The 14,847-nt window shown below is 43.6% G+C and overlaps 1 protein-coding gene across 1 annotated transcript in view; it reads right to left on the reverse strand.

The window, feature by feature from the left end:
• Window positions 1-8,987, reverse strand: part of MOB1B (MOB kinase activator 1B) — an 85,562-nt gene extending 76,575 nt beyond the window's left edge. Inside the window, exon 1 of the mRNA XM_090031972.1 lies at window positions 8,903-8,987. Within this exon, the coding sequence (XP_089888098.1) occupies window positions 8,903-8,916 (14 nt within the window). The 5' untranslated portion in view covers window positions 8,917-8,987. The remainder of the gene's footprint in view (window positions 1-8,902) is intronic.
• Between the last annotated feature and the right edge of the window lie 5,860 nt (window positions 8,988-14,847).

Here is a 14,847-nt window from a genome sequence, read left to right on the forward strand (position 1 = left end):
GAACATAGGTAAAGCAAAATAACATATCCACTTTTGACACACAACATGTATGTCATACATATGACAACATATAACACAGTACAACATATCCACTTATAACAGGCAGAAACCAAATTCAGATTGGCAACCAGAATCAAGGACAATAAGAAGCCCTTCCTTAGATATGTAAGAAGTTGAAGAAAAAATAAGGGAAGCATAGGGCCCCTGATGAACGAAGTGGGACAGATGATAACCAACACCCAGGAGAAAACTGAACTCCTGAATGAATCCTGTGTCTGTATTCTACCCGTCCAAGGGTGTTAGCCTGCTTGACGGGATGCAGGATGATCAAGGTGGGGGATCACTCTCCCATAGTTGGCAAAGATCTTGTGGGGGGACACCTAGAGAGACTGGATATCTACAAGTCAGCAGGACTGAATGAACTACACCCAAAAGCTCTAAAAGAATTGGCCAACATCATCGTGCAACTTATGGCACAGCTATTTAAGGACTCCTGGCACTTGGGAAAGGTCCCAGAAGACTGGGAGAGGGCCAGCGTGGTATCCATCTTCAAGAAAAACAAAAAGGAGGACTTAAGGAATTACAGGCCAATCAGTCTGACCTTAATCCCTGGTAAAATCCTGGGGGGAAAAACGTATCAAAGAATCCATTACTGATAGGCTAGCAGAAGGCAGTATTCTAAAGGACAGCCAACATGGCTTTATTATGGGCAGGTCATGCCTGACCAACCTAATTTCTTTCTATGATCACATAACTCACCACCTGGACAAGGGAAAAGAGATTGATGTCATATACTTGGACTTCAAAAAGGCCTCTGACTTCATCTCCAATGATGTCCTCGTGGTAAAATTGGGAAAGTGGGGCTGACCTGGACAGGCTTGAGAGGTGGGCAGATCATGACCTCATGATGTTTAACACAGAGAAATGTAAAGTGCTCTAAGAAGGAATAATCTGCAACACACTTACAAGCTTGGCAGTGCTACACTTGCCAGCACCACAACTGAAAGAGACCTGGGGATCGTGATAGACCACAGAATGAACATAAGCCACCAATCCAATGCCGCAGCTGGCAAAGCGAATCAAACACTGGCATACCTCTACCGATACATCTCAAGCAAGACTAAGGATGTCATCCTCCCACTCTGCTTGGCCTTGATGAGACTGTAGCTGGAATACTGTGTCCAATTCTGGGTGCCACACTTCAGGAAGGATGTTGGAGAAGCGCTTGAGAGAGTCTAAAGGAGGCCATGCATATGATTAGAAGTCTGGAGCACAGGTCATACAAAGAGAGGCTGAAAGACATGGGACTGTTCAGCCTGGAGAAAAGACAACTTAGAGGGGACTTGGTGACAGCCTATAAGTATATCAGGGGCATACACCAGGGCCTGGGAGAGCATCTGTTCACCAAGGCACCCCAGAGGAAAACAAGAAACAATGGGGACACTGATTGATGATCGCTTCAGATTGGACATAAGAAAAAACTTCTTTATGACTCGAGTGCTGAGGGTCTGGAACAGGCTCCCCCCAGAGGTGGTACAGTTACCTACCCTAGAAATCTTTAAACAACATCTTGATGCCCACCTTTCTGAGGTCATCTGACCCCAACAGTCTTTACTGCTCAAGTGCAGGGGGGCTGGACCAAATGATCTTGTGAGGTCCCTTCCAGCCCCTAACATCTATGAATCTATGACACTGTACCATCAACGTGCTCATGAAGCTTAAAACCACCATTTAATTTGTACCCATCCCCAATACCTCATTCCTATTGAAAAGAACAAAACAGTGTACCTCTTTCAAAAAGGTTTAAATTATAAGCTGCAGTGGTGTCTTGCTGCTACAATCCCATATTAGATGGTACTATTCTAAGTACTCAGAATTACTAAAACCATGAAAGATATGAAGGACCGCTGGTAGGCATCCCTAAGCTGAAAAACTGCTACCATCTCTTCCTCCTCCCACCTACTCTGGGCAAGGGCCAAGGCCCAGACCAGGCACCATCTTAGCCACCTGAACTTTGGAATAAGGACCCAGTAGGCCTCCCAGGACAAGTACCACCTACATGAGAGAGTGGAAAGAGGTCTTTATATCTTGGTGTGAATAGGGGTTGGGAAGTGCAGTTGGAATAGGCCAGACAGTTTACTCTCCTGGGCAGAGAAGTAAGAGCGGGAGCAATGGAGTTTTAAAGTTCTCGGGTGTCTGTTGTTGCTTCTTGCTCTCTGGGTTATCTGTCTTTGCTGCATGCTGCCCTGACCCCTATTGCATAATAATTTCAAAATAAAGTTTATTATAAGCAGGATCAAATACAGACAATACTGCACATATAAATCTTCCTTTTTGAAACCAGTCACAGCTTTTCTGTTCTCATTTAACACAAAAATATTTCAGAAAATAGTATGTAGGCTCACTCAAGACAACAAAGATGGAATTAGAAATGAAGTAAAAAACAACTGAAGCATAAAAGCACACTTTCAGAAAGTAATCAAGATAGAGGATCTATAATGGTAGAAAGTTTGTAAAAAAATTCTACACTGAACAAATCAAATCTTAATGAAGAAATGTATTTTTTTTAAATTAGTACTTCTTTACCCACAAGGTGGAAGTAAGCATGAACACTCCAAGCTGCTTTATTCAGTCCTTCATTTGTGCCTCAGAAAATGGAATTTTAGGTGCAAAATTATTTCAAACAGTTTGAAACTTAAAATTTACTGCAAGATGACAAGTAGCAGGCCAGCTTTAAGGTCAGCCCCATAATCCTGCTATTCCCAAAGTGCAAATACTTCACCTTGCACCTGATCTCTGAAGTCATTATTCTGCCCACCCTGGCTTCCACATCCCACCAACATTAACTTGAAGGAGAAGGAGCCCAGCTATGGTAGGCCTAAATTAATTTGCAGGAAAGACCATATAGTTGTTTACAAGACCACAGCTCCCTCAATACAGAGGCATTTCAATTCTTATTTCTGTTTTGTGAAAGGGGGAAGATATAGACACTGAGAAGAATGAAAGTTCACAGCATCAGCACAAGTGTAAAACTGGAAAAAGTTTCCTAAAAAACTATTTTGATATCCCAAGGGATTAAAGGGGCGGTGGGGGAAGGAGGGGAGTAAAGGAAGAGTAAGGGTATCTAAAGCATCTTAAAAAGGCATCATAAAGCGAGTCCGAGATTTGCAAAATAAACGATATTAAAAAATGGGACAAGTAGGAGCATGGAGGCTTTATTCAGATTTTAATGCCATGTTCATCTCTGTGGTTTCCAACAGCTTTTGAGAAGTGGACTATCAAGGGATAGAAAATGGAAAAAAAAAAAGTAGCTGCCAGCCTTGAGGCAAATCCTTTGACTGAATATACTTGAGATCAGGAGCTAAACACAGAAGCATTAAGTGATTTAGTGACATACCTGAAGTTACGTAGCTTAAACAGTGTTAAACATAGACTTCAGGTAAGAGGGTATATTTCAAGAACCCATATCCAATGACCTCCGTAACAGGAAAAAAGTGACTTTCTGTGAAATCAGGAGTCACTGTTGGTTCCATAGGGTACAGTCTTGTCCAAAGAGTCCACACAATTCCTTTCCTTTACTTAGGACCCAGCTTTGCTGCACAGGTATTTTAAAAATCCACTTGTACATAGGGAATAAGCAACTTTTCCAGCTAAGCGTTCTCTGCTTCTTCAGGATCTATGCTTTCATCAGTTTCACTTTTCTTGAAAAAGGAAGTTTCTAGCCTTTCTGGGTGCAAAGAAACCCTCTGAAACATGAATAAGTGTAATCAATACAGTTTTGTCCTTTGGATTCTGCACAGGCTGAACAGATGGTCAGTTTTCACAACTGTTATTTGGCACTCCATGAACAGCCATGAAACTGATCAGCACTGGATCAATTTCATTTAGCTACAAGGTAGAAAACCTATAAGATGCATCAGTGGAACAGATACCTGTCCTCAAAAATTTAAGTTGAATTTTATGCATCTCAAAGGCTCCTGCCCTCCCCCCATTTCCTTCCCTTCTGTTCTCTAGCAGTCTTGGGTATTGGGGAGAGGGGCTTCAAATTTAACCAGATGCCCAACAGGAAATTATAATTGTATAAAGAATAATCTTTTAAAAGATATAAAACATCCTAGGAAGAAAGCCAAGCACCCAACTTCTTTGCTATCAGCTTGAGAAAGGCTTGGCTTTGTTCCTGGATAACAAGACCTATACAAATTCTAGCTTGCAGGATGAGGACTTTGGGTAAAATGAGCAAGTTACGTTTTTCAAGCTCTGGTATGCTCCTACCTTACCAAGGTAAGCTGCAGGAAAGCAGGGAAGCGTGGAAAAAAGGAATGATCCTCTGAATTTCCAGTGGTCTCTTCCCCTCTCCTCCCGCTCTCCCCCAACTCAAGGACCTTTTAATTGCAGAAAGAACTAGATGCAGCATCCCCTGGAGCTGGTCAAACAGAAATGTTTGTGGAAAAAGCAACAGTCTCCCTGACCTGTTAGGAGGGATAATTTATTAAATAATATTGCTATATGGCCAGGCTAAAATCCAGAAATGCATTATAAGCTAATATAAAATATCTGTTAATAAAGATAAAATTAAGCATTTTATAATGCTGTGAGTCAAAATATACAAATGTTCTGTAAGTATACATCTTTTACTTTTATTCTAACAGTTTGTGAATGCCTACACTTACATTTTCAAAGACTGAAAATCCAAAGCTCAGTTTAGAAATGCCTGACAGTCTCCTGTGGGAGTCCTTGATAAAGAAGAGACAAATGGTATGCATTTCCAACTATAAGTAGACAAGACAAGGAGTACTTCCACAACACTCGGACACCCTGCAACAAATGCTGTCTTACAATATTTCTTTCAGGCCGAAAAATATGGTCCAATTTAGAAACCGTTTTTAAGAAATAAATATTGCAAGGAGTTGATTAACAATAGACTGACTTGACTTCTGGCAACCTTGAAAAAATGAAATCAAGAGATTGAGCAGCCTGGGGAGTCACAAGGGTCATGGTGACTGTCAGACTAGACACTGATCTCAAGTATACCCATTCTGTGGTTTACCCACCATAAACTGTGTTTATGATTTTTATAATTATCTTTTTAAATGGCAAAAGCTCCTGATGGGAAGAAGAAAAGAGAGAAGCACATTACCACCTTTGTGAACTTGCTTTGTTATAAGGCAATACCAAATGTAAAGTTTTAAAGAAAAATCATTATATATCAGAAGGAAACAAAGGAAGATTATAAAATCCTCTTCTCTTAGTTTTCTCCTTGGTTTTCAGCTATTTTTATACCATTATTTACTAGCAGACTAGTAACATTTATAGGAGCATTTTGCACTGGTAAAATGTATACAGCTCATTCATTTTCACACCCAATTACCAATCCCTACAGCTCTTTGTCTTCAGAAATTCACTGTTGTTCACTTTCACTGTGTCCAATATTTTTTACTGTAAAAAAATACTGGAACTGGAAATAAAGCCAGTGGACCAGTAATGTAATGGGCTCACATGGTGTTAATGAAACATCTGCTAACTAGCAGGGAAAAAGCAGAGCCCTGAATAAAATTTAGAGATTATTTTAAAAGTTAACTTTTTTGATACAGCCTCTTTACTAGAAAAGTTTTAGTAGTTCAGGACAACACAAGCATGTTGCCATATGGTACGCCTACCAGAGCTATCTTTAAATTTCTTCCTTAGAGATGAAGGCTATGTTTTCTGTAACTGCTGTAATTTCCCTTTAAAGGAACACTGTCAAACTAAGTTTCTAGAACAGAAATTTGGTTTTTAATCCAATGTTTGAGAAAATTACTTCTTAAAATATCTTGAATCTCTCTTTTAAGATAAAGCAACTCACATAAAATAAAAATCAAGTGTTTTGCTACCCTGTTGGCGTTTTGAAAGTCTCTTTGGCAGGGTAAAAAATGCTTATACAAAGAAAACAGTGAACCTAAATATATACAAACTCACTATAAAACAAAGCAATGGACCAAGTTTTCTTTTCTTCTTAATTCAGTAGCTTCTCTCAAGACAGTAATTTTAGACATTATATATAAACAGCAACAGACAGAATTTTCCCAAAATAAATGTGATTTTAAACTCAATTTCTTTCTTTGTATGTTGATAAGAATCAACCCAATACATTTTCTCCTGACAGCTAACTATCCCTTAACAATAAAATGGAAAAATCCTATCCCTGATCAATAAAAACTAAAGATACTCTGAATTTCTCAGGGATCTTTGGCTTCCTGCATAATTAAGTCCTGTATGAATATCAGTGTTGGATTACTGGAAAAAACAGTCAGCAAGGGGGAAAAAGTGGCTTCTGATACTGTGCTTCAGTGGCAAACTTGAGAATTACAGAAAAGTTTCTGAAGATACAACCTGTACTCATACGTAGGGTTGGTGCAACACCATATGGTACAGTTACTAAAAGCATTCATAACAAAACCACATCAGACGGATACAGGAAAAAAACACCAAAACACACAAGTTGGAGAAACAAAACAGGTACAACTGGAGTGCAGAGTGGGGGGAAAAACACCGCAAAAACTGCACCTTTGCTCCTGAACAGTGATCAATTTTCCTTATACAGTTATATCTGTACAAAAGTGCATTTGCTTTGTGGCATAAAATGCAACACTGGGCTACTGAATACATAAAAATTTTCATGTTATATAATAGTTTCCATATCTTTACAGATAACCAAGATAATAAATAGTTAACAAGCAAACAAGCCAGCAAACAAAAATGTAAATTTTTATTAAAACAAACACTAACCTTTTAAGGTAATGTTTAAGGGGAGAAAAAGGAAAAAATATTTGCCAAATAATTGTTTCTAGATCTTACAATCTGAAACATAACCCCCAAAATGTTAATAAGTTAGGTCTGCAGACTCAGTAGGTAGCACAACTCCAACAGCTTAGCCAAGCCCATATGAATGGGTATCAAGATCACGGATGCAGCAGGACAAGACAAAACACTGGAAGCTAGGGGAAAAGCAGCAGAATAGCAGAGACACGCTTTAGCTGATCCCAAAAGCCAGCAGGCTCTGGAAAAAGAAATGAAACCATAAACTCATTTTTCCCTTGCAGCTACTAGAAAAGGGTGAAGCATCATGTTTTTCAGAAAGCAATTGACCAAATGCTAACACTCAAACCAGAATCCAAGAACAACATCCTGATAAAAATCTTGTCACCCTCACATCTACCAGCAAACAAGAAGTATAGTGTAGCTAGGCATTGCTTGGATCAGTGGTTCTCAACCTTTTTTGTACCAGGATCCATTTGTAAACATCGATGGCCAGTTCTACCCCAGTGACCCTCACTACCAACCCACACTGCCCCTAGACTTCTAGTATGTGGGGCATGGTAGAGCCCCAAGCAGCCCCTTGAATGCTGGAACTCTGCCAGCCTGCAAGGGAAAGGCTGAGGTTCCCCACATTTTGCTCCTTTAAAGGAGAATCCATTTTTAAAGTTTGTTGATCCATTTTTTGAGTAAGCTCACAACCCTTTCATGTATTGTTGTGGCCCATTTTGGGGTCATGACCTGCAGGTTGAGAAATGCTGTTATACACACTGCTATCACTGGAGGCTTAAACATGCTTAAGTTTAAGCACAAATGGGGCTTGATCCAACAAGACTCTCCAACAAGACTTATGTGGAGTTTAACTATATAGGGGTGGCTTTTTCCCCGTTTTTCCCTGGAGGGTACCCTCTGATTAGTCACTAGGTCACTGAACCAGTTTACATTAATTGTCTTAAGTACTTTGTCTCCACTCCCAAAGGGAGGGAACAAAGTTCATTTAGTTCCAATCCAGTCCACTAAGCTAAACAGCAAAACCATAAGTCTTGTGATCTGTCATTATTTCCTATGGAACTTTGTATATATTTCCAGTAAACAACCGCCTTCTTATTAGCAACATCCATCCAGCCTGAATCCTCTTACCCCGTTGGCTTTATTGTAGTATATACATCTCCTGCATACGGAGTATCCAAGCCCGGACTTCAGTTTTAATTCCTAATGTTTACTACACCAAAATAAGCTATGTTCACACTCATCAGACTCTATGCTTCATATTAAAAACCCATAGAGCAAAGAAAACACAGAGTTGGTTCCAGTTGAGGAGAGGAGAAAAGGGTCTCATTGTCTGGTACCTACACACTGCCATTCCACAAACTGGCTCATAAATGCATCATCCGTACAGCCCCCCCACTACGCCGCATTTCCTCACAAAGCAGGTATCCATCCCTCCAATTCGAAACAGGCTTGGCAGAAACACCATTTGAGAAGATCTCCTCCTCTCCCTTAACAGGGAGCAGGGGTTTGTTCTCTGTCACCTCGAAGGCCCATTCGGGGGATTTTGTATTGATTTTTTTTAACAGTGCATTTACAAGCTCAAGGAGCAAAATGTGGCAGTGCACTTCCCCAAGACACAGAGGACGGTGCCCTCCCCATGCCCCGAGGCGCATGCAGATGGCTGGGGTTGAGGGCCCCGAGAAATCACAAACTTCCCCTTACAGAGACCCAGCTTTCCCGTGCTGGGCTTGGGGGGAAGCCCGGCCATGGGGAGGTGAGGACGGGCCGCGGCGAAGCTGCAAGGGGAGGAGGAGGAGGCGGCGGCGGCCCGCTCTGCCCGCGACCGGGGCCGGCTCGGCGCCCGGACACAAAGCGGGGCCGCGGCCGCATTGTCCGAGTCGGGCCCCCCGCAGGCGGACCCAGCGCCGCGGGCTGGCGGGGCTGCTGCCCCGCACTACGGCTGTCCGAGGCCCACGCCTCAGGTGGCGAGCGGAGGACAGAGGCTGCGGCAGGACCGCACGGCGGCCCGGGGCCAACCGCAACCATTTCCCGCCGGCGGGAGGGGAGGAGAGGGGAGGGACAGGCGGAGGCTGCCCCCTCCGGGGTAGGCGCTACTCACAACAAGAAGCTCATGGCGATGGCGGCAGCGGAGCGGGCCCAGCGGCGGCGGCGGCGGCGCAGGGCTGCGTGTGGGGGCGCCGCGGGGACGGGGCGGAGCGCGGACACAGGCCGCCTCCAGCCCCGCCCCGCCCCGCCCCCGCGTTGCCCGGCACCTGCTCCACACGGGCCCGGGCCCGAGCCCGGGCACAGGCACCGCCGCTGCCCCCTCACAGCGTCCCCGCTCGCTCCTTACCTCCTCCAAACACCTGCCACCTCCAGCCCCGAGGCTTTCCCAAGCCCTGAACATTACCGTCCTTGACTGATGCCACCTTGGCCAAGATCTGCCCGAAACACGGCGGCTCTCTCCACTAGCGCTGCTTCCTTCCTCACCCGCCCTGCACCCGCGCCCCAAAGCCTTCATTAGCCCCATGGGCGGCTGCTAGGGCGGCACGTGCCTCCCCTCCCCCTGACAGGGCTGTTCCGCACCGCCAAAGCCAGCACTGGCTGCTGCGGGGTGCTCGCCAGCCCCATCCCTGCCACCAACACTGGTTCCCCAACACTGACACCAGTTTCTGTGGGTGCACCAGTCACCTCTCCCAACTAAGGCCCCATCTGATTTATTTTCTCAAAAAAGGCCTCGCTGCTTTCTTCTTGCCATCTCTGAACTGCGGCCTGTCCTCCCCAGCCCCGAAGCCTGCAGCACCACTTTCCAGGGGGAAAGTCTAGTAGATTGGGACCCTGAACACCTCAGTTCAGTTCTCAGGTTTCCATTTATTCCTAGGCAAGTTACTGAATCCTCGTCTCCCAGCCTCCCCTCTGCTATGTGGATAGGGCTTGTCACCTCTGTATTTCACAGAAGTGGGATTCTGAAGCTAAGGTCCATGAAACAGAGAAGCAGAGCTGGAGGAGACCTCCAGCGGTCCACACGACTAACCTCTGCCGGGGGCAGGACCATTCCTATCCAAACCATCTGATGTAAATCCATTGGACAGCCTGTGCAAAACTGCACCGTCAACCCTGACACAACATGAAACATAACATCCTAACCTGCCACAGGTAAAGCAGGAGGGCCGAGGCAGCCAAGATCCTGCTTCTGTAAAGGTTGTTAAGATATGCTCAAGAGATCCCAGGAAGAGGGCCGTGCCCCCCGCTACAGAGAAAACCAACACCGCTCCCCCCAGTACATACCAAACTGACCCTGGTTTAAAATTCCTTCCTGATCCCAAATATAGTGATCGTTCTGATCCTGAGCAATGGTGCAAAACTCTCCAGCCAGGATCCTCCAGGTTTAAGTCCCACCAGGAGCACTGGCACATGGCAGTCAAAATCCCCAGCCTTGACTGCAGCCAACACTCAGTACCCCTGAAGAAGCCTTAAAAAAACCCTGACATAGGGGGGTGGGCAAAATTCCCTCCCAGCTCCATGCAGGAACCAGCAAAATGATAGTGAGGCAACGGGACACAGTGGGGACAAGCGAGGATTCTTTACATCAAATGGACAGTTAACTTATTTTGAGGCCCCACTTCCCACTCTGCACTTTCCACAAGACATCCAAACACCTTCCCATTCAAACCCTTTACCATCTTCCCATAGGCCTTTCTTAAAACCCAGTGCCCCTTTAAACCTCAGTGCTACCTCAAACACCAAATCCTTCTCAAAATATCCTATCTCCAACAGCAAGGTCTCCCAATGCCCACTTCTCCCAACACCTCAGTTCAGATCATGTGGACTGAGAACATTATCATAGGAAGTTCAGATAAGCCTCTGAAATTACCCCATGTCGGCTTGTTTGGACCCCAAGTGTAGGCCCCTTTGCTAGGCAACCTTCCTGTTTAATAGAGCAATGCACTAGAGCTGCTGGGTACATTTACACTTACAAGTTGTTGCAGGACAATCATGAAAAATACATAATGCTATACTGTAGCCTAGCTGTGCTCCCTCACTCCCAAAGGGAATTTAATAAGGCATTGATGTCCTGGGAGCTAAGTTTGCAGGACATAGGAATGCATTATTTTTCCTCTGTAGCACCAGGTACTTCAGAAATATTAATGATGCCTCATAGGTTCCTTTATGAGATGAGTAAATAATAGTACCTCCATTTTGCTCATAGGGAAGCTATAGCACAGAAAGGTTGAGGTACTCGCTCAAAGGAATTCTACGTGTTTCTGCTCTACTACATTTACAATACTGTCTCTTTTTCTACATAAAGACGCCAAAATGGCTTTAAAAAAATTAAGAAAGCCAGCAAACCCAGGTTTGCAAGCAATCTTGAACCAAATCAGCAAAAGCCAGGAGCCAGTTAGGACCACACCTCTGAATTAAAGATAAGGGAGTTACAACATACTCCAGTTAGTGCAAACTGATTCCTGCCTTGAGGCTCTGGGCAAACTGCCAATACTGCCTTTACCTGACCCATGCCTTAATGATTTTTCCCCCACAGAAGCATGGAGGGGGAGTCTGTACCCTTATTTACAGGGGGTTTGTGCATACACATGAGTATATATTTATGTACGTATGCATGTTTGTGTGCATGCACACACACACCTTTTCAAGTAATAAATGCAATCATAGTATTTTATTGCAAGAGGAACTAGATTTAATCATGGTTTCTTTAAAGAGAGCCACTCCTTTGAGATGCGAGATGGGAACTGAGGGTGCATAAAATATCTCAAGAGGTGCCCAGTAGCTCAAAAAATATAGATCAAAGCACTGAAGAATAGCATCAAGTTACATTTTGGATCTCTGTGAAATATGTCTTGGGTCTCTCTCCCTTCTATAACAATTTGTCTAACTCAGGAATGAGGCTCCCCATTGTCTTGTGGGTTTCTCACTCAGTTGCTGCATCTGTTCTAGTGCAAGCCAAAAAGTAAAAACATATGGAAAGGTTCAGAATAAAATATTAATTGTATTAACGTAAAAAAGGAAGCACAATAGTTCTATGGTGATATATCCAAGTGCTGGTTTACAGCAGAAAATGCAATATAAGGCTATAGAAATCATGTGAAATGTTGTGTCTGTTTAAGTGAATGACACAAAATTCCTGCTGACTTCTTGGGGGCTCCAATTAAGTCTAGAGTCCACATGTATAAGACAAGGTGCAACTTTCCAGGTTGTTGTAAGGAAAGTTAGATATTGCTGAAAGATGTCAGAATTTAACATAGAATGTTAAATCTGTTCTGGATTTTTCTGAACAGTTACAACCTTCTGTCTTCCTTCTGCATTCAAATGTTCAGTTGGATTTTTTGTGTTCCAAGCTAGGTCCGAATATCTGTCTGGAGCGTCTCCAAGCAACTGATAATTATGTTCTCAAATGCTGTATTTAAGACAAGTTGAACATATAAAAGTCTGTTGCGTGACTGGAGATAATCAGATACTATTTCACAGGATATTGTATTTTGTTCCCCTTTTGGGCACTGCTGGTAAAACACATTATTAAATGTGGGATTCAGTACATTTTTGACAATTAATATCAAGATAGTTTGGTAGAATTGGTGGCCAGGTAAATTATGCCATATACTTAAAAAAACGTTACAAACTCCTTTGCCAAATTCTGGTGTATTCATGTTTGACTAGGGGTTCTGCCAAACTCGAGGAGGCAACTGACCAAATCCATGGGCAGATCCTGGCTCCAGCTGCCATTTTCATGGGCTGAGCACAGCAGCCCCCCTGTCCCTGTCCCCCACCTGCCCACATCTTTGATTGGCCAAGGGGCCTGGGCAGTCCTGCCCCACCCCTTCCCTCCCCACAGATTGCCAGATGGCTTGAAACCTGATGTAATTACCCTGATTAAGTCCAGGGAAGTCATTAATCCACACATTATTAAGCATAGATTAATGGTTTCCCAGGTTTAATCAGGGTAATGAAGGTTTCTGGCCATCACCAAGCTGGACTATGGTCCTGGTCTAGCTCTGGTTGGTAGATGGAAAGCTGCAAGTGGCTGCACCAGGGTCTGCAGAGCCTCGGCATGGTTTGTTGCCACCAGCAGGTGCACACACACATATACCAAGGCTCTGTGGACCCTGCTGCAGTCACTTACAACCTTCCAGATGCCTACCACAGCTGGCTCACAACGTTGGGCCAGATGCTTGTGCAGCCTCGCCTCCCCATCCTCCACCCATGCCCCCTATTTGCCTGACCTCTAACCTGCCCCCTGCCCTCCACTGTCCGCCTCTTTCTGCCACGCCCTACTCCCCCACCACCATGTCCCCCGACCTTCCTTTCCTGCTCCAAGACTGAAGGGCTTTTAATTCTCCTCTGCTTGCAGGTAACCTGCTGGGTTTTTTTGCAGCGAGCCTGCTGTTTTTCAGAGCCCACCATTTTCTGTGGAGCCCATCTGAATTTGCAGTTTCTGTGAAAATCGCACAATCATGAATTCAGTAGGTTCCTACTAATAACCTCCATCTTCTCCCGCTAAAAGTATTCTTCCATCTTCATTTCAGAAGCAAGCTAAATATAAAAGCTTGTTACTGGAGCAGTCTGTAGGAAACATTTTGCTTTGGTGTCATGAGAAATAATTGCATAACTTATATATTTCATGTTTTATGTTCTTATGTCTTACTGTTCTATTTGTACCAGGGAAGGGTCAGCAGGGATGCTTGCGCCAGATGCTGAGGATATGAGGGACTGGCAGCATACTGCAGTGTTACATAAGTGTAGAACTATTTAGTTCTCAAGTAAAGGCAAGTTAAATCTAGCAGTGGCCTCACATCTGTCAGTTTGGGTTATCTGCTGTACCACATAACATAAAGAATTATTCTGAAAGGGCCCTAAAGCTGAAACGTGAAAAAATGCTTTGGTTTAAAATGGAAGTTTCCATGTTTTATTGGCCAGTAAAGATTAAATTGGTGTACTAAAAACTCACACCCCAAAATGTTCTGAAATTATAGCAACAATTTAATATATACTTTCTAACATATGCATAGTACAGTATAACCTCATAAATCTGCATATCAAAAATCTGGAATTATAAAAGATACAGCACTTTTTAAAACTACACTCCACTGGGGAGTAGCGGCGGCTGGTCCCAGAGCAGCGGAGCAGGAAGCTTGCACCTAGCAGCTGCCACTCCCATCTACCACCCCGTGGTGCCGCTCTGCATGCAGCCACTGCTCCAGGACCGGCCACCATTCCGGTTTAAAAAATCCAGAATGTTAACATTTCCAGCAGGTGCTCAGTCCTGAGCATGCCAGATTTATGAAGTTATACTGTACAAGGAAAACAATACTATAATTTAAAATCCATATCTATAACTAAGAAATATCTGAGAAGAAACTGACAGTGCATATATTTTTATCATATATAGTTTTCTGCCTGCAGGAGAATGGGTACCTAGATGAGTGACAAATAAAATTATAACTGAACTTTTAAATGTGGATATCTGATACAATCCATAGTCAGTATCTCTAAAATGATTTTCTGCACAAACAAGCAATGCATGAATCAAAGCAAGTTTATATTGGCAACTGCAATGTATCACGTGGTAGGATATAAGCTTCATCTCCCTCCAGAAGTAGGGACATTCTTTAGTCTGGCCATGTCCCATTATTGCTGGGTATCAGGAAGAATGATAAACATGGCCTTTTGTTGTCTCTAGCATTCCCAAAGGGCTTTATAGTTCCATGTTGTCTGTGGCTCCCACTGGTCATCCTTCTGACATGTTGCTAGAACACACCTCTGAAATGAACTGTGGGGAACTTTCTCCAGAAATCTCTGCAACATCTGGGGTATGCAGTTTCTCAGACCCAATGCTTTGTTGTATGATGGTGTCAGGTATCCAGGTTGTAGACACATTGAGGCAAAAGGAATCAGAACTCCTGGCAGAGCTTGATATCTTTTATTAGACCAACTAGATATTTTCAAAAAAAACCCCCTTTATTTGCAAGCTTTCAGGCACAGGCATCCTTCTTCAGGCATAGGAAAAAGCAAAGATTATAAAAGTTCTCCTAGGTAGAAATGAAAATTAAA

Source organism: Crocodylus siamensis, chromosome 2, assembly GCF_052110815.1.
Source record: "Crocodylus siamensis isolate JL-2025a chromosome 2, ASM5211081v1, whole genome shotgun sequence".
NCBI lineage: Eukaryota > Metazoa > Chordata > Crocodylia > Crocodylidae > Crocodylus > Crocodylus siamensis.